The following is a 23847-nucleotide window of genomic DNA, read 5'->3' on the forward strand; positions in this document are numbered from 1 at the left end:
GATTGCTTTCTTATGGCCTTCAGTCCCCAGTGTCCCCATGCCTACTGGCTGCTGTGCCCTGAGCTGTGAAGGGAGGCCTACCCGAGGTGGCACAGCCTGCAGAGCGGTGATGTAATTCTCCAGGGCCAGGCGGCGGCGGTCATTGAGCATGGCTTCCACTCTGGCCATGTGCGTCTCCACCAACTGCTGTCTCTCGTTGGCTGCTTCCTGCTCCAGAGACTCCACCTTTTCCTGGAAATGCTGCCGTCACAAACAGAGGCACATGACAATCGGGAACCAGACAAATAGGACGGAGCAGCAAATTCAAGTCTTTTAAAAGGGATATATACTTTGTTGTGTTCAAAGACTTCAGTCATTCCAACATTTTGACTAATTCAGCATGTTTTCTGGGTTCCCCTCCATTTCCCTGCTTTTCAGCCCCAGACCTAATTTCTCAATGTAAATCATTATTTTATATGGTCACTGAAAACTGATTTGACTAACCGTAAGGTAGAATAAATGTATATACTCTTGAAACTCTAAATTACATGCATATTTATGAAAGTCCTCTCTTACTCAAAGAACTTTAAGAAAATGATCATGATAACCTCATGGTTTACTGAAGGTAATTCTCAGAGGGGTTCCAGTCAAAAATTCAAATTATCATGTAAATTTGCCACGGGGAAGAAGTAGCAGAAGATTATGGCAACCAGAAAGATATATTACTGATAAAAATTAGACTTTAAGTAACAATGTGAGTTTTAAAGAAATGAATTATAATGAGCTAATTGGGAGCAAAAGTAAGGCAGGGTTTAAGCAACTGAATTATTAGACAATGATGAGCAGTAGTCCAAGTTGAGGGAAATAGGAACGATCAGGCATGAGGTTCCAGCAGTTGCTTGAAAAGGTGCAGGCACTACATCAACAAGGGTGTGATGCTTGGTGGAGGATGGACTCAGGGTTTACCTGGATCACTGCTTTCTTATCAGCTTTAGGCAAGTTCTTTGCTTGACGCTCTGCCTCTTCCCACTCTCTCATGACCTACAAAAGGAGGAAATCATTTAAAACCATCAGTTCTTTCTTCAAATATAGATTTAATGAGCTAGATCACTGTGTTTTTTTTTCTACATTTGACATTTTAAACATGACAAATATGATCACGTTCCATTCCTAGCTCAATAATATTTGACCTCTCACTAAGATGTATATACTCTATCACAGCAGTACAGTAAACATAAATGTTCACCTTTATATGGCTCTTTGAAACAAAGTTGGTGTTTTTTCTTTTCTATTACTTTCAGAAATAGCTGAAAGTCATTTTATTTGATGTGCACCAATGTCAACGATTCCTAAAAGGCATATATTACCTGTACAAGGTCTTCCAACATTAAATTGAACACGTTGGTTTTAGTCTTTTGTGAAAGCAAGTTATAAAAATTCAAACAGTACGAAGGGGGGGAAAAACATATGTAACACTTTATGCATGTGTACACATGCCATGAGCACAGTACCAAGAAGTATATAATAGAGGAAGGAAATGAAGATTTCAGCTGTCAGAAATCCTAAGATCCACCCCACTGAAGAACTGAGGGGCAATTAGAACATTCTGCTTGCCAACTTGCCTCACCAACAGCAAAGAACACTCTAAATTCCTCCAAAAATTCCAAGACAGTACACATTATAATGTTCTGAATGTAGCAAAAAGTATTCTTGGTAAGTAACACTAATTTGGTAACCAGGCTAATCTGTTTTATAGGAAAATAAGACTTCCTCTTCTCATCCATGATGTTCACTCTGGATTTCTCTGAGAGAAGTTCACTCACTGATCTGAATGCAAAAAGGAAAAGTCTGCAGTTGTGAATGCTGCTGAAAGGAAACGATATTTGATTCTTACCATTTACAGCTTCCTTTTCCTTTTCAAGTGTACTACTCACTATCAAGTAGTTTTTTTTTTTTTTAAGTGTAGCTCATACCTGAGCAAGGTAATATAAAGAACAGAAAGATCCAGTAAACAAAATAATCATCTGTTGACAGCTGTTTACTTGCATACTTTGTGGACATACAAAGCACAAGAAACCCTGATTTCTGTATTATAAGAGCCTGTTATTTACAGGTATTTATTCCTAAGGAACTGATTTTTTTCAGACATCCTTGAAGCTTGGCGTAAGTAACTACTGATAGAGAAGTTCTGTGAGAATATCACATCACATCATCGTGTCAGTTTTTAATTAGATACTTCATTGTCAGTTAGCATTAATCCATTGTATAAAGTACAAGACAAGCTTCCCCGTGTTGTGTGCATGAAATTATGGAGAAAAAAGAATGGAATGAATTCTCTGTTACAAGTGAAGAGCATATAAGAAATAATCTAACACATTCACAGCAAAATTGGGGAAAATGTGCAGCTGCTATGAACAAGAACAGGATATAGAAGGAAAAGAAACATATTGCCCCAGATGCTTCGGTGGGTCCAAGAGTTAATGAAGAGCACCTGTGAGATGGGGGCTACTGAAGACTACTTTTGCTTTACAGATGAGATAAGCCTTGAAATAAAAATATTTGAATTTCCTGCTTCCAAAATGTTCATAGTGGCGGTATTCTGCCACAAATTCTTCAGGTAAGGAATCTCAAAGTTAGTTTGAGACAGAAGTCAGATGTCTTATTGGAATGTGAAAAACTGATTTCCTGCATTACATTTAAATCTTTACCATCTTCCTTTCTATATTCAGCTCTTTCATCTTTGAGCAGGGGAATCCATGGAATAATTAAGGAGATTTATTTAGCTAATGCATTGAAAATAAGCATTCCTATAGAAATGAAATAAAATTTTGATTTTCAGAGCAATTTAATAATATCCTCCATCCTTCCAAATAAAACAATTCACCTACACCATCACGCTAGGCCTACTTACTGAAAGATAAACACACATTGTGGGCTCAACATCTCCCTTTGAACAATGGCTTCCACTGAGGTCCACTGATAATAGAGTGCATCACTCCTGACCTGCTAAATACCAGATCCAGTATTAAGAGCTTTCCAAAATCGCTCTCGTTTAATTGATTTCTCACATGAGATTAGCCTTGGCCATCCCCATTTTTTTTTTTTTTTTGCGGTGCGCAGGCCTCTCACTGTTGTGGCCTCTCCCGTTGCGGAGCACAGGCTCCGGACGCGCAGGCTCAGCGGCCATGGCTCACGGGCCCAGCTGCTCCCTGGCATGTGGGATCTTCCTGGACCGGGGCACGAACCCGTGTTCCCTGCATCGGCAGGCGGACTCTCAACCACTGCGCCACCAGGGAAGCCCGGCCATCCCCATTTTTATGGATCAGGTTAAGTTACCTGCTCAAAGTTATGCAGGAAAAAGATGGAGAAGGAAGGATATAAACCAAGATCTCTGTGGCTCTAAAGACCATGCTTTTGTCCCCTGTGGCCCAATTAGCCATTATAAAATGGCAAATCCAACAGATGAGCTAAGTTTATTTATATTTGGTGACAGGAGAAAAGGCCGTTCCTAAGATGTTGATGCTTCTATCGTTAAAAATAATAAATGTAGAGAAAGGTCAACTTCCATTTTGAAGAACCTTACTTTAAGGATATAGTAAAACTGTTAAAATCATATGGAATAAATGATCGTGCACCTTCTTATATTTGCTAGATACTATTCATAACATAGAACAACACAAATCTGTAAGTTCAGAGTTATCATGAGCCCCAGCAACAACAAAAGCCCCGAATTCTCTGTATCGTAAGAAAACAAATAATAAAAAAAACTGTAATAAAAATCATTTTAAAAGATGAAATTTTTAAATTAAAAATTCTCAGGCTCTAGACTTCACAGTGGCCCCATATAGTCTTATAAAGCAATTTTCCACTGCATGCATGAAAGTATCAGTATCATCCGGATTTATGGATATTCAAAGACTTTGCTGTTTCATGCAGAGAAAATGACAAGTAATACAGAGAGATTTAAGAGGCAGGCAAGTTCAAACAGTCTCCAGAATTCAGTACCATAGATTATGATGATAAATGTTGATCTCAAGCATCTCATACGTCTATGATCCCTGGAATCTAAGAGACAACATTCTCTGCTCCAGGATAACATTCTTTAAATTATCTCAGATATAGGTAGTAACTAAAAGGTGAAGAAAGTCCATTAAAACATATATGAACTAAGTCATGGCTTAAATAGGTGTGCTAAAATAAAGTTACTATTCTAGGACAGATCTATAATATCTGAAAGAGTAGTTAAAATCAGTGCTATTAACAGGCTCAAAATGACCAATAAATAATGGAAAAAATTCAGAATCTGAATTTTTTTAAAAAATAATGACCAAGTGGGTTCAAGATAGAAATGCAAGGTTAGGAAGGTACTTATATAAATGTATAGGGACTAAACGTTTACAATCCAGCTGGAGGAATAAAACTGGTGAGCAAATATTTAGTTAAATGCAAAAGAGCAGTGACTGCTTATCTCACTCTGAGGACTACGTGAGTGTAAGGAACGGCTGAGATGTGCCAGCGTGAAGAAGAGTGGGACACCTTTCCAGAGATCAATGCTGAGAGCAGAGAGAGGCCGTGATGGGTTTAGCATACGTTGAGCAGAGTGGTTTAAGGCTGCCCATATGACGACGGTAGCAGTTGAGGTGGGAGAGGAAGTAAGATGACTGGATTTGGGGTGCAGGAGGTTGGGTGAGGGGGCAGGCACTGGAAATGCCAAGCTGAGCGTTCAGTGTTTATTTTGCTATTTTTCTTTTTGGGGCCTTCATTTTCCCACAAATGGATTTTGTGGGCAATAACAAGGTTCTGAGAGCTTCAGAAACAAGTAGTGAGACAGGATTTAAGTTTAAAAGATGTCTTTTCAGTGGCAATAAGTATGGCAGCTGATAGCCGTCCTACTCCTTCTCAACAGTGATTACATATTGTGTGTATCTTTCCTAAAGAAAAACCCTATTTTTCTTTCTTCATTCACTCAGTTATATTTCCTTGAATCTGACTTTTCCTATTATTTCTTCATGTTCACTCTTCAGGGTATAGACTATGAGTTGGAACGGTGATTGGCAAGTAAGTGATGGATACGTATTTGCTGAACGACTGAACGAATGAATAAAGAATCTGAGAAAGGGAACTTCCCTGGCAGTCTAGTGGTTATAGACTTCGCCTTCCAATGCAGTGGGTGAGGGTTTGATCCCTGGTTGGGGAGCTAAGGTCCCACATGCCTCAGGGCCAAAAAAACAAACATAAAACAGAAGCAATATTGTAACAAATTCAATGAAGACTTTAGAAATGGTCCACGTTAAAAAAAAAAAAAAAAGAACCTGACAAAGGACTAAAATCCTCAGTATTATCTACCTCTAATACAACAGCTAGCACCTGGTAGCAGGCATAACTTAAATTGTAGTTGGTATTATTACATGTAAATTAGTTGTTTTGGAAACAATTTTTTGTTTCATAAAGAACATGATTAAAAAAAACAGGATTTGTAGCACAATGTAGTGAAAAGAGCATTGTACTAGGAGCAAGAAAGGCTTGGGTTCCAAATGCCCCTCTGTGTTACTTATATTGCTTTGTTCTAGAGTGGGAAGCTAAACGCTTGAAAGTTTACTGCATTATCTGTCATTTATGGGACTAGATGAAATGATCATTATGGTTCACTTTGGTTTTAAGCTCCTATAGTCCTATGAATTAACTCGGTAAGAAATGTTAGGTTCAAAGTTTTCATAATTTGGTATTCCATACAAAAATATTCATCTCTGCTAACGAACATTTTAAGTGATTTTAATTTACAACACCATTACAGGACTACGCTAAACAGAGTGACAAAACCATCAAGAAAGGTGTACACACAACTTAATTTGTGCTTATAAAATCTTACTATACTTACTATACCTGGGTCTTTCCTAGGTGGCAAGTTCAGGGAGAATGCAAAAAGCCCCAAATCGGTGCCCTTGTTGAAAACATTTACAATTAAAATGTTATGTCTTTAAGATCTGGATAAAATTAGAGCCTTACCCACCCCTAGGCATTCATCAACCATAGGGCCCCTGGGGAGACTCTGAGGCAGAGGCAAATCCAGATTTCCCCAGTATTGTACGACTGAAGGATGGAAATTCACATGTACCTGGGACATCCTCTCGCGGTGCTTGGCCTCCAGCCTCTCTTTGGCTTTCTGGAAATGGGCATGTTCATTCTCATCTCCAGGTGTCTCGAGATACTTGTCAACGGCGTCAGGGGTGCTGGCTGCTGTTGTAGGAACTATAAAGTAGAAGGAAAGAAGGCTTGAGGAGAGTGACAGACTATCCAGTCATTTCAAAGAAAGCCCTATTTTCCGTTTATTCCAAAACAAAGAACTTAGTAAAGAAGCACATACAAGATGTTAATGCTGTTTAAGAGACCACGAGACATTTTGCAGCACAGTAAGGATGTCTTTCCCCCCTTTCAAGGATAGGGTGAAGGAAAACCTTGAAAACAGTCCATTTTGCGATTACAGTATTATATTTAAAATTCTTTGCAAAACAAGCATGCATAGAGTAAAAACAGTTGGTGTTTAATACACACATGTTGCACCAAATACCTATGCCTTGCTAGATTAATGTTTGTAACCTTGAAAGTAAATGGTGGTATCAATATCACACCTTAAGATTCCTGAAAAACCCAAAGAAATCTCGAAATTAGCCTATGCAGAATAAATGCACCTCAGAGTAAAGATAAATCCTACACTATATATTTTAGATAGCTGGTGAGCAGTATTTGAAACAGTACCAAAAAACTCATAAATGTCAAGTTCATTTTTGAAATTACAAAAAGATCTTTCTGCCTTCACAAATTTGGCAATAGTCAACCAATTCATTATACTAGTTGTCAAAAGGAAAGTGATTTCTATTTTGAATTCCACTAATACTGCTGAGCAGTATTACTGAATTGCAGCATATACTGCTATATTATGTGGAAAAATAAATACCCATAAAACTGAAGAGTGTACTATAAAGCAAAAATGTCTGAAACTCATGAGCCAAGTGATTTATAATTCTTATACCAGCAGTTTTACAAAAGATCAGTAATGACTAGTGAGAATTCAGTGCATTTATGAGCTTATTAAAAAAAAAAACATGAAAAGAAAACAAGATTTTGATTTAAACAAGAAAGCCTGGGGACTTCGCTGGTGGCTCAGTGGTTAAGAATCTGCCTTCCAATGCAGGGGACATGAGTTTGATCCCTGGTCCGGGAAGATCCCACATGCTGTGGAGCAACTAAGCCCATGCGCCACAACTACTGAGCCTGCACGCCCTAGAGCCCATGCTCCACAAGAGAAGCCACCGCAATGAGAAGCCTGCACATCGCAACAAAGAGCAGCCCCCGTTCGCCACAACTAGAGAAAGCCCGTGCGCAGCAGCAACGAAGACCCAATGCAGCCAAAAAAAAAAAAAAGCATGTTCAACCAGAAAAATGAAATTAGGTGTTTGTTTTCACTATGTTCTCAGGTCGAATCAATTTATGTGTTTTATTCAAAAGATTACTCAACTATCTCCAGTGTTCTAAGTATTCTTCTTCCCTAATCTCATCTAAGATATCTGAGATACAATAACCCCAAAAGAACTTAAATGAGAAGAATTAATTGCTAGGTCATTTTGAAACTAAACCGTAAGATAGGTGTCTTTTACGCATGTTTCAAGAAAACATCTGAAAATTCCCAATCTGAAGGCTCCAAGATTTGAACCAAAAAGAGAAAGCTTTCTTGTTATATAATTAAATAATAAATTTAAAGAGAACTATTCATTCGGATTTCTTCCCTTCTACTTCAATCACTGTTTAATAATTCTTTCTTTACAAAATAAAAGCAGTTTAGTTGTCAATGCAGACGTTGCTCTGAAGTGGAAGGATACTTCACTTCAGGGCATTCCTGGAATTGTTTTCAAAATACCAGGGGATTCTGAGTCAACTGGTCTGGGATTGGCACAGGGCATACCTATTGAAAGACATCTGCCCCCCACCTTCTGTGTCATAGACAAGGGGGAGGTGTATTTCAGCAGCACAAAGAAAGAAAGAAGCAAAGAACATGAACTGTGTAATCAGGCACACCTTGATTTCAATAACATCTTGATCTTAGGTTAGTTGTGACCCAGAGCAAGGAACTTAAGCACTCTATGTTCCAGTTTATTCATCTATCAAGTGGTGACAACAGGCCAACTAGGAGTGCTGGGAAAATGAGAAGCTACACCATGTGGCAGTCACCCTGCAGAAAGGGTGGCACACATGGCACTTCATTCATGTTAGCGCCCTTCCCTCCTTTGCTCATTATTGCATCCTAATTCAAATCTCAGCACTTATCCTAACCATAGGAAAAATGAGCTACTTTTATTTCACATCCACTGAAAATGAATTACACACAGTATTATGAAGTACCATGGATAGGAAAAGTAATAGGTACTTTTCTAAAAAATTTTGGTATGACCTGCATAAAAGGCTGAAATTATTGAAAATGTATCCTAATTTTTAAGACTGAAAAATAATTTTCAATTAAATTTTTTTTGTTGTTAAAAAACAAAGGTAATCCAAGGCGATTCCCTCTTCCAAGGGGCCTGCTAGTGCCCCTCTTCAGGAAAGTAGCAACTTGGAATAAAATCTGGCACGCCTCTGGTTTCTGGGGAGAGGGGATGTTTGTTTCCTTGCCTTCCTTTGGCTGCCTACATGTATGCTTAAGTCTCTTTCTGGATAGACTTAGGGTGTCCTCTCATTCACACACTGAAGCTGCCTTTTTTCTGGACATAGGCCAGAGGCATCGATGTGCAGCAGGTTTCCTTAGTCATCAACTATGACCTCCCCACCAACAGGGAAAACTACATCCACAGAATCGGTCGAGGTGGCCGTTTTGGCCGTAAGGGTGTGGCTATTAACATGGCGACAGAAGAAGACAAGAGGACTCTTCGAGACATTGAGACCTTCTACAACACCTCCATTGAGGAGATGCCCCTCAATGTTGCTGACCTCATCTGAGATGGGCTGTTCTGCTACCTAGCTCCAGCCAGGGCTCAGTCCTTGGGGGGCGCTGAGGAGCAGCAGGAGGGGGGAGGGAAGGGAGTCAAGGGATGGACAGCTTGTCATTTTTTTCTTTTTTTTTTCTTCTTTGAATAAATGTCACTTTTTGAGGCAAAAAAAAACAAAAAAAAACAAAGGTAAATGTTTTTCTGCATCAGCTTAAGCAACTCAATATGCATGTATTTTTAACTTAACCATGTCCACACTTGAAATGGAAGTGGTATTTAGCATTTTTCCCCATGATTTTAAACATTTTCTCATCTTTTCTGGTAGCAAATGAGAACAAGTTAAAGTTCTTTTGGCATAGGACAATCTGGCAGAATGATATAATTAGGCAAACTATATTTCACATTTTGAACAGATGAAAATGTATAAATGTTTGGGATCATATTTACAGATCAAGGTAACTATCTGCTGTAAGTTGCTGTAACCATAGCATGGCACCCTCTTTGGAAAACTTAAATTGTAAAAGTTACTATATAAGTAGAAAGATTCTCCAACTTTATGGTTTTCTCTGACTCTTGTGATTTGCAAATCTACTGTTTTATGGAGAGAAACACTAAAATCCTAGTCACTGTAATCTCATTAGTCTAAGTTGAAATGTAGCTGTGCAATATTAAGAATAAAACAGTAAGAAAGAACCGAGCAAGCGAGGTATATTTAACAGGATGAAGAATATTTTAAGTATTAAAACTTACATTTTAGGAACAAGGAAATAAATGCAAATCTTGTATTACAGATTTATTCCATTTAATTGAGAAATATTTCTCAGTAAATCCTTGTTAGTGGCCCCTGATACTTTCTTTAGTTGAGGACTTTAAGAGAAGCTATCTCTCTTTTAATTTTTTTTTTTTTTTTTTGCGGTGCGCGGGCCCCTCACCCCTGCGGCCTCTCCCGTTGCGGAGCACAGGCTCCGGACACGCAGGCTCAGCGGTCATGGCTCACGGGCCCAGCCGCTCCGCGGCATGTGGGATCTTCCCGGACCGGGGCACGAACCCGTGTCCCCTGCATCGGCAGGCTGACTCTCAACCACTGCGCCACCAGGGAAGCCCTCTTTTAATTTTTAATTCAAACATTGTAGTCATTCATACTAGCCCTCCATCTCAATTGGTTTAAGTAATTGAAAATTTCCTGTATTCATACCAATCAGCAAATTAGATCACTGACCAGTCAAAGAGAGAAGAATGATGGTATTTCTTAATACTTTAAAATGAATTTAGTATATTATCACTACCTTGCAGCTGGTGAGGAGAAAGGGGAAAACGTTTTAAGTTTGTGCAGAGAGCTCAGCTTCTATTTCCCCTAATTTTCCTACATCCTAAACACATGGTCATAGCAGGACTGGCTGCCATTTTGTGATCATGACCATGGTAGGCCAGAGACATGATAACAAGGATGGGTGGGGTAGGGGCAGGAAAACCTGTGCCTTAACGCCCTTACTCTTTCAAGGTGCATCCTTTTGGGAAAGGAGCAGCTCAAGGCATGTCAGGAATGTTCCAGGGCACAAAGGAACAGGAAGCTGTATATCATGAGTCACTTAAACCGCTTAGAAAGCAGAAACAAATCGACTTTTAGGAGGGTTTATTTTTGTTGTGTTTTTTAAACAAAAAGCACAAAGCAGTTATCCTGTTCAGAGACCTTTGAGGTTCCTTAGAAACTGTGATACAGGCTCAGATTTCCAGGTTGGCCAAATAATAATACCCTCCCTTCATTAGCGTCTACTGCGCTAGGCACTTTACATGTGTTCTCATTTAACAGGTGGGGAGGAGAAAACATTACCCTCTTATATACATTTACTGTGTAGTAAGGAAATACTGTCACTTAACATACTCACATCCCCAGACACATACAAGTCAGTCTGAATTTAGGATGACTAAGCCATGAAGAGGCTATAAAGTTAATACTTAGAGCAGTAAGGGGCTAATCGACATGTCTGGGGTACTGGAAAGGGTTTGGTTTGTTGATGACCAACCTGTACAGGCAAAAGATATGCTTTGTTATGATAATTGCCAGCCTATTTTCTAACAAACAGTTTCCTGCCCTGAATGCTATCTGGTAAATGACCACCAACCAACGTTTCAGCAGCAGAAGTAGGGTTATGAAGCAGGTCAGGAGAGAGAACCCACTGAGCTTGAATCCAAATGATCTTTTGGCCTCTGGCCTCAGCTCAAACATGCTCCTTTGTACCTCCTGCAAGCAGGCTCACTGGGTCTATTCACCCTTCCGCAGAAAACCAGACTTAAACATCTTAAGCTCTATGTTTTGACCTCTTCAGCTGGCAAATAATTAGCAGCAGTCTCACCATCACGGTGCATGGGCTTTTGACTTTTAAATGACCTTCATATTGATTTTCTTAGTCTAGTCTCATAACAGCCTTATGGAATATAGTTAAGACATAGACCTTTTAATACTGAGAATGGGTGTCTAATGTAATACCAAATGAAAACATGCAACAGAAACGCAGTTCCAATTCATAGCACGTTACTGCCTCAATGTGGACTGGATGACTAATGCTTTTGATATAAGCCTTATCTCTTTTGTCTTTTTTGCAATCCTGGGAGGTCAGAGGTATCTGAGGAGCTGCATAGCAGCTTGGATGTAGACTCTGATGCCTCGAGTGTGCTTGTTCATTTCTTTATTCCTCCTTTCACCAAATCAACAGGTATTACAGCCCCTAGTACCTGTGAGGCATATGGCAGAAACCAATGAGTGAAACAAAGACACTTGTCCTGGTGGAATTATATTCTGGTGAGAGAAACGAACAGGACACACACACACAACACACACACACACACAACACACACACACGAAGACAACAATAAATCATATTGTTAGAATGTGACTTGTGTTATGGAGAAAAAGAAAGAAAGATCAGGGTTAAGAAAAGAGTTCCGGGGAAGGAGGGGGGACACTGCAGCAGTAAGTAGGTGGGCCAGGCTCAGTCTAATTGAGAAGGTGACGTTTAGACAAAGAGCTGAACTGAAGCCTTACTTCCCAGTTACCTGCTGGAAGAACAGGCAAATGAAGAAACTAGCACAAAGGCCTTTGGAAGTGAGTATGCCTGGAAACGGGAAAATTCCAAGATGAGCAAGGTCTGTGTGACCAGAGCAGAGGAAGCAAGGGAGAGAGTAGTGAGACAGGCAGAAAGGAAATAGGGACAGATCACGAAGGGCCTTGAAGCCATGGTAAAGGCTGTCAGGAACCCATGGGGATTGTTTTGAGGAGAGAAAAATGTGATGTGATGTGTTTTAAAAGGATCGTTCTGTCTGTTAAGGGACAAAGCAGAAGATGATCTTTTAAGAGTAAAAGATGAAGATGAGGGTGGCTTGGAAAAGTAGCAGGAAGTTGGTAAGGGGTTCTCATGGAAGGTACCCCCCAATACCCACACAAAGAGACAAGAGAAAGAGCACAGATTTACTTTTTTTTCTCACCCCAAAATGCTGTTTCCTAAACCATAGGGTAACCAGATACTAAGGGAGACGTTATTTTCACATGTTGGTGAAGGTTCATTTCAGTTTTGATAATGATGCATCAATGCCTGTCACAACATTTCCACTTCACACTATGATCTCCTCTCTTAGTGTCAGGCAGAGCGCTATTTTTTGTGCGGTGAGGATGGTGGGAGAGGGGAGCAGATTTGCTTTCAATTTGTTAGCAAACCCTCGAGCTGCACCCAATGTTCCTGCCACAAAATATACCACCATCGTTGGCGACATGGTGCCAATGAAACCTTTTCATTCCTGTGTTTCCCCCAGAAAATTTAATAATTGTAAGGGGCGTTACATCAAATAAGGTAGAGACGGTTATGGTCTTAGAATGTGGTAGAGAGCACTTTTTTTGGCACGGATGGAGAACCTCCGTATCAGGGACACCATCAAATTTAACTGCAAATGCACCAAATGCTCCTTTTAGTTCTGATTCTGTAATCACTGCATAGTGCCCCTCTCCTATTCATATTAAAAACAGCAAGAACGGGGCGTCAAAAGTAGGGACATGGTGAAAAATTGCCGCTATCATTTTGATATCCCGTTTGTCTCCTCAATCTCTAGGGTGACATATAATTTTAAGGTCATAACGGGCTCAGGATGCAAAAGGAGAAATAACGGCATCTTCAAACAGTAACAACTATGACTACCTCTCTAAACAGAGGCCATAAATGGCATGTAGTCAATATACTAATGTTAGAGTCTAACAAGAAAATTTGGTTGGTCTCCTTTCATCAGCAAAAAGGCAATTTATCTCTATAGCATTGACAACAGAAGATAAAAGTAAATTAAGACCCATACAGTCATTGCCTCATCATTGAAAATCCTATTTTATACAGAGCTAGCAATGCTGTCACATGAAATGGCTGTGATTTATATGATGGGTGACAATGAGGATAATTTATATACAGGAAATACAAACCTGTAAGGGAAGATCTGATGCAAAAATTTCATCTCTCCACACGGCAGAGCTTATAGACTGACACCCCAACTTTAAAAAAGAGAAAAAAAAGTCTCTCCATTTCTCTAATTGCAAAATAACTAAGATCCCTAATGCATTCTAAACTCAAGTATTTATCAAGTCCCAGTTAGATGAGACATTTATAAGGCGAAAATAGTCTGCGATCCTTACATGTGGTACCAGACTCTACAAAAAAAAGAACAAAGGCACTTTCCCCTGACATGCCCTTGTAACACACTTATTTTATAGTCAGTGCAGTCATAGTTGGCAGACTATCAGTGCATCGTGTGGACATAAGTTAATAAGAATGTAATCTATGCTGCATTTACTCTAGTCAAGCTACATTTCTTTTTTATGTCTTATGGACATGTACTGATGTGGGGATTTTGTCAAATATGTGAAATGAGCATGAACGAATCAATGCTGGTGTTATTTTTATTAATGTCTATATCCTATTTAGCACAATGCACCACAATATAAGAGCAACTTCAAGTCTGAATCTAAAAACCACATGTGAGGCCATAGCAACAATCACTGGCATCTAGGATGTCTTAACCTTCAGTTATTGTTTTTTGTCCATTTGTCAGAGCTATGCTCTATTTCATTAATGGTGGATCATAAAGGGATGACCTGCCACCGTCACTTGATGCTCAACAGATGAGTTCAAAAAGTCACACTCTTCAGTATTGTCCACTTTCATAGAAACTGTAACCATAAAAGTCACATGGAACTGTTAATCTCTATGGAGGTCTTAAGGATAAAACCAATTTCATTCTACTCCAGGCTTCCACAGCCATGTTTCCCTCCACTTGTGCATTTTAGTTTATATTGTTATTTAATTCCAGCACATACTTGAGTCTCATCACATTGATAAAACTGTCAAGTTATTGAAAGTAGGGTATCTGGTTTAGTTTGCTGGTGTCCCTTGAAATACCTAGCTTAGTACTGGCATGTCCCAGGCTCAAAAGTAACAGCTTTATTAAACCAGGGGTTGGCCTGCTGGTCGCTTTTGGTAAATAATGTTTTATTGGAACACAGCTGTATCTATTCATTTACCTATTGTCTGAGGCTGCTTTCACACTACAACTGACGCGTTGAGTACTTATAACAGAGACCATTGGGCCTGTGGAACTAAAAAACTGACTCTTTGGTCTTTTACAGAAATTTTTTGTCGACTCTTTTATTAAACTATCTAATTACTCTTCTTTGGAAATATTGTAGCTAAAGAACAGAGCATATACATAATGAGCAGTTTTTACTGTTCTTAGTAAATGAACTTTTTTTTTCTTTTTTGTTAGATGCTGGTTTGCTGAGCAAATCAATTCTTTTCAATCTTAGGGCTTTTCACTATGGTAGCTTGGTGGAAAAAAAAAAACATTCTTTTTATCCTGACAATTTCTGGATACAAAAGATGTGGCTTCTCATACTTGTCAATACAATAGATTGTATTGGCACTGATGTGACATGTAATTTAATGCACCACCGCGTCTTTTAATTGTTTTTAATAATGCTTGGCAGTTTCATAAAAATATCAGAGTTCTATTAGTATCAGAGAATGTGTTAACGGGAACTAACATTTGCTCTTTCACAATCAGAAGAACAAGTATAGTTAAGAACAATGGTTCAAGTCTGCCCAAAGACTAGATGGCCTTGGTATTATGACAGGACACTGCAACTCTGGGACTAAGGTGGCACATTCCATTCAAAGGACACACAGTACGTTATTCACAGTGCCACAACTCACTGCAGGTAAAGGGGTCAAAGTCATTGGTCATTCTCTTTGGCCAGACCCCTTGGTGCAGTTGGCTGACTTGAAATTGGCAAGATGCTCTTTGAGATGAAAAGCATCTGTTTACCTTTGGAGATGCAATCTGATGGGAAGAACACCGGGGAAAAAAAGATCATACCCTCATGATGTTTATGTTTGAAACATAAACTTATCAATAAATATTGCTGTACTAATTTTATTGTTCACAAACACTGCTCTGGGCCAAGTGAATGTGAAACCTTTGTATCATCCTAACCCAAATGGGCAGACACAAAATTCATGTCAGAAGCAACTCAAGTTTCATAAGATTTTTAATTCCAAATGGGAAAGGGATTTTTTTAAAGGATTCAAATCCATAAATTTATGAGTAAAATGAAAGCTCTTAGCCTCCTGTCTCTACCCTCTCAACCTGTAGTTTAGATTCTTACCTATGATAACAAAACCAAAAAAATCAAGTGTCCCTTAAAATTGCAACGCTCAAAATCGGTTTTTATGACAAAGATTTAAAATCAAGAAATGCCTAATTATAATAAGAAGTCTTGACAGGAAAATTATTGTATTTATAATGTAAACCATCACACATTTTCTCCACACAAGCAATCTTATTATCAGTTTAACTGAAGAGCTTTGTCTAGCTCATTTCACATTTATTATGTGACCAGAAGCAACTCAGACTGAGAAACCTAGAAGACCACCCACCTTTGTGAAAAAAGATGTCCTCCGATTAGCCCTAGGTTGTGAAGCAGCCAAAGGCAAGCTCCAGCTGTCTAATCAAACGGGCTTGCTCACCTTTCTCAGTCTGGCTCATTTTCTCCAACGCCAGTCTGCTATCTGCATTTGACCTCCTGATGACTATGACTTTTTCAATTCAAATGTACAGCTTTGCTATAAATAAGAGAGCATAGCTGCACAGGCTATAAATAACTAGAAATTATATGCCTTCTCTAGTCTGTTTGTACTAGCATTGCAAAACCCTTCACTTTCTGTGATTGAACAGTCTTTGCAGGAAGACAAGAAAATACAGCTGCCAAAAATCACCCTCACCCTCCTATAATGGAAAGGTGTCATGATCCCACACACACTACAAGTAGATGGAGAAAATTACCGGGAAAGAGAAAATTACAAGAGATTGTCAATGTCTGTACTGTACACAAGTACAGTACCTCACGAAAATAAATTTATCGAATGATGATGTTCATTCCCAGTAATTAATAGAAATCGAAAAAGACAATTCTTTCATATGCTTACAAATGATATAAAATGAAACAAAGTAAAAATAATGACTTTTGTAAAAGGGTGGGAAAGATTTAATTTACTGATACACGCTGTATTCATGGCATTTAGGAAAAAATGTTTTTAATACCCGTCATCCACTTCCCATGATTTTCTGTATTCTTAAAATGTGCTTCTGAAGCTCAAATGTAATTTTTCTAACCGGGAAAACAATATCAGAACCAAATAGTTGGCCATTTGGAGTGCAGGGCATAGCCACACATGTCATTTAAGCCTCAAACCTGGTCCTGCCACATTTGTTGGCTGGGGACAAGTCGCCAAGCTCTTGAAGCCTCATTTTCTCGTATGCACAAAGGAAATGAGGAAAATGGCCACAAAATATTCTTGAGAAAAAGAAATGATCTATGAAAAATGCCTTGTAAAAATGTAACACGCCATGCAGCTCAATGTACTATCAAGCCCACAGTATAAAATCCAGAGTTCTCCTTAGTTCTTCTATGTCTGCCCACTTGCCATACTTTCAACTACAGTTTATCTCTTTTAAGAAAAGATCGCTAGCTTCATCAATTGTGATACTAGGTTTTTTTTCCCCAGGATGATATAGATAAGTGCTAATTTTCACTATACCTAAGCTACAACTGAAATTGTGTCTCTTCCCCCAGCAACCATAAGCATCCGTAGTATATATCATCCCTAACCTAATGCTGGAGGAATCTATTCTGGGATATAATCCACATTTCAAAATGAGTATTTGTGTGTTTGACAACACATTTTTAAACAAAGCTAGACTGATAGGTCAACTGAAATCACAATGCACAGACGTTATAAGGTAGGTTAATATAATATTTCTTTACAGGAAGCTCTTTCCCTACATCTTAATGATGAAATCAGAAGATGGGCACTTCTGTCCCACTAGTGTGCGTTCAGGGAGGGGACAGAGAGGTCTTGATTTCTAAAAGCGACCGTTTATTTCCTAAAGCATAACAGCTGTCTTGAAACACACCCAACTGAAGCCTTCGCGTATGTTACTGGTCCATAAAGTTAGTATCATGCATGCACATTAAATATTTTTCTGGGAAACAAGTCACTTAGACACACAGGCTTTTGCTAAATCGTGCCATCTTGTGAGCTTTAGGAAATAAAATATTGATGCCAAATGAAACACAAAATAACATTGTATATACAATATTTTATAGAACCACATGAAATAAAAAGGAAACTGATCAGAAATAGAAGAAGCTTAGTCAAAGCTCTTAGCCCAACAATGGAAGCTATCTGGCAAAATTAGACGTAATTACAAGCAAGGCAATGGAAATAAACATTTGGTTAAAAGACAGGTGTTGAAGAAACACAAAACCATGCAAAGGTGAGGAGGCTGGAGCTACAGTCCAGCCATGCAACGTTCTCCTCCCTCCTCCCCTCCCTTGAGTGAATGACAACGTACGTTTAACAGGATCTTGGGGAAGAGGTTCCTGGGTGGTCTTGAGTAAACTTTGGGACACTATGGAGAAAATAAGAGAACATAACTAAAAACAAAAATGGAAACATGGGAATGATGGATGAAACTCACTCATACGATTCTACTGACCAAAGGAAATAACAAAAACGAAAACATTGAATTAAAAACAAAAACTAAACAAATATCCTGAGCTTGGGCCCCAGCATGGAACCACGGTAAACACACAAACAAAAGATATTTTTCCACAAACACATCTTGGATTGTGGATATTCTGTCTCTGATAGTACATCCCAGTACCCCGTGGAAGGATTTCTTGCTCCCATCTCCCTCCTTAGTGCCAGGATCACCAATTCCCATCCGTCCCGTCTTCATGGTATCTCTATTCTTTTCACCCATTCCAAGGCCAGCCCTGGCCGTCGGCTCTGGTTACTGATTGAAGCTTTTACTCTCCACTTACATCTGTCCCCTCTTCTAACTGGTCTTCAGCCTCCCGTGTTTGCTCTCTGGATACATTATTCTATAACCCACCTCCCCTGAAACTAAGTACTGACTGTTTGTCCATTACACCTTTGTTGGGAGCATCTATCTTTGGCAAATTTCTTGGCAAAGGGTGTGCCATCCAGAGCACCTCTAGAGGCTCCATCTGATCTGTGGTGCCCATGGCTCTTGCTCCCAGTCTGAGTCAAATCAAACTAATCAAATGGAGGGGGTGTGCAGTGAGGGTAATAGTGAGATTTTTGGGGGGGGGGTGGAGGATAATTTTTAATGTTTTTTTTTTTTTGGCGGCACTGCGGGGCATGCAGGATCTTAGTTCTCTTGACTAGGGATTGGACCTGCGCCCCCTGCAGTGGAAGCGCTGCGGCCTAACCAGGGGACCGCCAGGGAATTCCTGATAATTTCTAATTCTTGATGCAAATTCATCACTGCTAATAACTTTTAAAACCCTCTTTCTTATTATATATATATGTATATATTTGTATATATACCCACACATACATATTTATATTTCAAAACATAAATCCACCCCAGGGAAAGGGAGAAAAAAGTTGGAAATCTGCCAGGAAATCTCCCACAGCAGCGAAACCACCGAGAATCATTATAACAAAAGCCCTTTGTTCAAGAGGCTCCGGGCAACAGAATCCGCCATTGTCCTCCAAGTTACCCAACCTAATTAACGTTTTTGTTTGAAACTCAAGAAAGGAGTCTTTTGAGCTGGAAGCCACAATCTTTCCATCAGAGCCAGAAAAGAAGCCCTTGGGGTTACCAGTTCCTAAACCTGTTCTCACACAGGGTAGAAGTGGAGTCATCTCTCACCCAAGAGACCAACAGGAACTTTTCCAGTAGATTCCACTTAGATACTGGGCTTCACAGTAGAAGGTGTTGATATTGCAGACCCTTTGTTGTTTAGCTTAATCTTATGATCACATGGAAAACAATTTATATAATCCCTGGGAATCCTAGGCAGGAAATGGTGGCTGTCGCTCTCACCAGAACAACTGGAAAAAGGCAGGAGTCTCTCAAAAGAGAAGCATGTAATTATTGAGTTTAACCTTTAATTTATCAAGTTGAGTAACTATTCCTTGAGTAGATCCCACTTCCTTCTAGTGGAATAGATAGATAGATACATAGGTAGGCAGGTAGATAGATTGACAGGTAGGCAGATAGATAGACAGATAGATAGATAGATAGATAGATAGATAGATAGATAGATAGATAGATAGACAGGGAATTTAATGTGAAAGGCTGTTAAGAACAGAGGTCCCAAATGTTTGGTGTGTTACCTCTGGAGAACTATCTCTGTGGAAATAGTTTCAACTTGCATTTAAGTCATCATGACTTCATTTATTTATTCCCCCTGAGTTATGAAAAACTTAAAGTGGAAGAGAAAAAGGCTTGGAAAATTATATTCCCTGAGCCTTAGTCACTAACGCTAAGTGAGGAGTTTTCTTCTGTCCATTCCAAGATAAGACACGAAAACTCGCCATCGCAAACGTCCCTGTGTGAGCTCAGGTGCCACTGGGGCATTTCTATCCTCTGGCATCTGAAGTGCATGTGCTCAACTCAAGCCCATTCCCTCGCCACCACCATAAACGTCACGTGTTATGAAATGATACTCATCACGGCAGTACGCCTTGCCAGTGGCACGGAAGCGTCATCAGCCAGGCTTCCGGTGGTAACCCTTCTTTACACGTGGAGTGCACATGCAGAGGCCCGAACACAGAGGTACACGGACAAACACGTAAGTATACATTTGCAGAAATAGCTGAGAAGACAAAACAGCAACTCCAGCTTGGCTTAAAGAGAAGCACTCAAAAGTCCCTCGAGACTGCAAGACGGATGCACCATAGCTAGTACAAGAACACATCCACGGCCATGCTTTATTAGAGAAAGACGGAGATGTGTGCTCATGATCGAACGTCCTGGAGGAGATGCCCGGCAATTAGAGACATTGACAGAAACGTGGTTAGTGGTAGCAACAGACCCATTCCCGAGAACCAGGAAAACCATCGGAAAACCAGTCTGTTACAAAGAGCAGGGTCAGTGGCGAGAAAGATGAAAAGGTGGCCAGGCTGGAGGAAGGTCCACTTACTGACGCTGCCACACACGGCCATGCAGTACTCCTCTGTGTCAAAGTTGTTTCGGTTGCCGCCACATCCGCCGTAAAAGAACGGGGCGCACTTCCCTTCAGTCACATCAAAGTACCAGCGGGAGATCATTGCTCGGCATGGCCCCGTCTCGGCTTGTTCAGAGCACACCTCTAATCAGAGGAGATGTGGGGAACCACATTTAGCATGAAAAGGTACGGCTGGCTGTTCATGTACACGTTTACTATTCTTAACGCGTTAGTCCTCCCAGTGGTAATTGGGCTGGGTTTATCCGGCAGCATCTGACAGACATTTACTAAGGAATTTAATTATCTACCAGGACTTTGGAATTACTTCTGAAACAAAGCAGTGCATGCTCGTCTGGTTTAATGAGTGTAGCTCTCAGTAGTAATAAAAGGATTCCAGCTAGAGGTGAACAGACCTTTTCGGTGCTTTCAGATAATATTAAATGCCTGAAGATGTGCGCACATCAAAATATTTCTTCCCTATAAAAAATAAACTTCTCTTTTAAATAATTTGAAGGCAACTTTAAAGGTAAAAGGATTATGTCTGGTTATGATGCAAAAAGTTTAACCTGTCGCAAACACCTGATTGTTTTCCTTGAATAAATGACTGCCTTGACTTAAAGTATAAACTAATTATACATATTCTGAATGTGATCCAGTTTTCAGAGAGACCCAGCCTGTCCACTGACTATATTTGAAAACATACATAAAACCTGTGAAAGTGACTTCAAGTTGATTACGTTAACTCTAATTAAAGACAGATTCTTCTTTGAATATTTGTCTGTCCCTTGGCCAAAAATGTTTCAAATAACAAAACATAGTCAAACAACTCCAATTTGTTAAGACATACCATACATTGTTTTACATTATAACACAGCTTACCTGTCAACGTGCCTTGCCACCCTCACCCAAATCAGGTTCATAATCCCTGATTGACTGAAAGTGTAGCAACCTGTAGGATTCCATTTGTAAAGTTATTGCAATTAGAATTAGAACTCTACCTCCCATGTATATTCCATTTTTGTTAGAAGTCAAAACGATTTTCCTACTCGGTTTGCGTCCCACCCTAGCTAGGCTTACAGAGATCCTTCTGATACCTCAGCACACTCAGATGTCTTGCTTATTCTTAGTTTTACTAACATGCCAGGGAAAAGCATGCTTCTTCTAAAAGACAAAAATCCATGCATAATTCAGAGCTTCCTATTAGGAATATTCAACAGACTGCTCTAGGAAGTTTCATCAATCAATCACTCAAAGACAAAGATCCACAATGTTTATGTAAAAGGAACTACTGTTTTGCTTTTCTCTACACATACCACTCATTGTTCTTTTCACTCAAGGTCAAGAGGTGATGGCAAAACCAGAAGCTGCTGCCATCATGATGATGTCAACAGAGTAGGGAGGGAGAGTCAGCACTGAGCCCAGAAGGCGAGTGCCAAGCTCTCTGCAGAAGTGTCCTGTGTAATAGATGTCTAAGATGACTCTGGCTCTCTTTGGATGGTTTTAGGATGGAAACAACTGGCTCCCAGAGCATCAAGCTCAACATCACCCATCATTCTGGTCATCCCATTTGATAGTTACTTTCAGAGTCCATGCTTGCCAAGCCATGATGTGTTTCTAGCTAGTTTTCTTTATGGAATTTTCCTGTATGATAAAAATCTGCCAAACGGTTGACACAGTATCCCATCCAGCTGGTAATTTGATTTATTCCCCAAAGTAAACGACTAGCATTCTAATTTACAAAGGATTAAGTTAGTTTTGCTGTGTGTGTAGGGGGGTCTGATCACCTCTGAGTTACTGACAAAGCAGCTTCCGGGCTGCAGAGCTAGCAGCCATGCGTGCCCACATGAGGAGTCCCTGCAAACCACAGCTCTCAGCTGTCTCCACTCCTGGATGGTATCTTCTCTCTCTTTCTCTCTCTCTCAGTTGTAAGAAACATGAACAGGTTGGCTTTACCCTCCTTTTCTATACCTCCCTCACCAATCTGTACATGTTCACGTGATGTGTTTTCCTGTTTCTAACACGTAATGATACTCATCCTTGCACCGATTCCAAAAAGACTGCCAGGCAACCGTGTCTACACTGTGGTTGAAGTCAGACTGAAGTTGCAAGTGGCTTCTGCTACAAAGAGAGGCACAGAAACACGACCCTAAGTCACAGGAGCGTGGGCAACAAACCTCACTGTGTCTCAACAATTCATGCTGCTGCTCACGTTTTATACCTCTTATAGCACCAAACACGTATCTTCTGATACTTGCCTGCCACAGGTCCATTTATACATCACAGCTGTGCAGGGGCAGAAAACGTCATTATGCTACATCCAATGTACTAAATAAAACTGGTAGAATTTCGGGTGGGTGCAAGTTAAGTAATGGGATCTCAAAGGAGTTAATCCATGACAGATATTTTCCCTTGTATGTGACCTAATACGATATCTTACTTTTCACGAAAGCAAAACTTCCTGGTCTAGAACCCAGGTGATATTACAATATATTGTCATTTTCCTATACTACGGGTGAAACATTCATTTTTATTTTATTCATTTTTGTTTTTCTTCTGCCTCATTCTAAATGGCTATGAAACCCTCTGTTACAGCTAATTGGTAGAGCCCCAGTGAAGAAGAAAAAGGATTCAGGACTCAAAATTCATTTATATATCAACTAAGCAAATAAAATAAACTACCTGAGGAGCTTACAATTCTTGTTGGAGTTTCCAGTTATAAGACCCTTGACTCATCAATCCCTAAAGGCAAATAATCTCCATTTGGAGTGTTTTGTTGGTTCTCGCTGACATTACCATGGCTGCTGGCACTCCTGACTTTAAATGGGCCCAAATACTTTCATGACTCTGGTGTGTGTGGACATAGTGGGGAGTAAGAATCAATCCCATGGTACTCACATACAAGAGGATATTCGAGATAACGTGGTCAGGAGTTGGTATAACAGCATATCAAATGTCATAATATATGGAGCAACAGACATATGTGAGCCTAGAGGAACAGGAATGTACCTGTCACTTTGGAACCTCTGATCTGCTGAAGCGGAGGAGTGTGCTCCAGATGTGGACAAGTGATAAAGGGTATCTCATTGTGATCCCTCCAGTTATCAGCATTGCTAATCAGCCGTCCTAGAGGAGTAAAGCTGATTTCAAAGGGAATTCTTTTTTTTTTTTTTTTCTTTTCTTTTGGCTCAGCCGTCCATGGCTCACGGGCCCAGCCACTCCGCGGCATGTGGGATCCTCCCGGACTGGGGCACGAACCCGTGTCCCCTGCATCGGCAGGCGGACTTTCAACCACTGCGCCACCAGGGAAGCCCTCAGAGG

At 40.0% G+C, this 23847-nt stretch overlaps 2 protein-coding genes and 1 non-coding gene across 8 annotated transcripts in view; 2 read left to right on the forward strand and 1 right to left on the reverse strand.

Annotated features, from left to right (window-relative positions):
* JAM2 (junctional adhesion molecule 2) overlaps positions 1-23847 on the forward strand; it is a 407749-nt gene that overhangs the window by 303610 nt on the left and 80292 nt on the right. The window lies entirely within an intron of this gene.
* Positions 1-23847, reverse strand: part of APP (amyloid beta precursor protein) — a 272026-nt gene that overhangs the window by 84562 nt on the left and 163617 nt on the right. For 2 of the 6 annotated variants that reach the window (XM_067739248.1, XM_067739247.1), the window contains exons 7-11: positions 20506-20673; positions 17901-17957; positions 6095-6228; positions 946-1020; positions 82-240 (exon numbers count right to left, since the gene is read on the reverse strand). In XM_067739248.1, coding sequence (XP_067595349.1) covers positions 82-240; positions 946-1020; positions 6095-6228; positions 17901-17957; positions 20506-20673 — 593 coding nt within the window. The remainder of the gene's footprint in view (positions 1-81; positions 241-945; positions 1021-6094; positions 6229-17900; positions 17958-20505; positions 20674-23847) is intronic. The other 4 variants (XM_067739250.1, XM_067739249.1, XM_067739252.1 and 1 more) reach the window with 2 other exon arrangements.
* LOC137225615 (small nucleolar RNA SNORA67) lies at positions 8524-8665 on the forward strand. Its single transcript, XR_010943926.1, has one exon. It is a non-coding gene; the product is annotated as a small nucleolar RNA SNORA67 (small nucleolar RNA).

The sequence above is a fragment of the Pseudorca crassidens genome, chromosome 5 (assembly GCF_039906515.1).
Source record: "Pseudorca crassidens isolate mPseCra1 chromosome 5, mPseCra1.hap1, whole genome shotgun sequence".
Lineage (NCBI taxonomy): Eukaryota > Metazoa > Chordata > Mammalia > Artiodactyla > Delphinidae > Pseudorca > Pseudorca crassidens.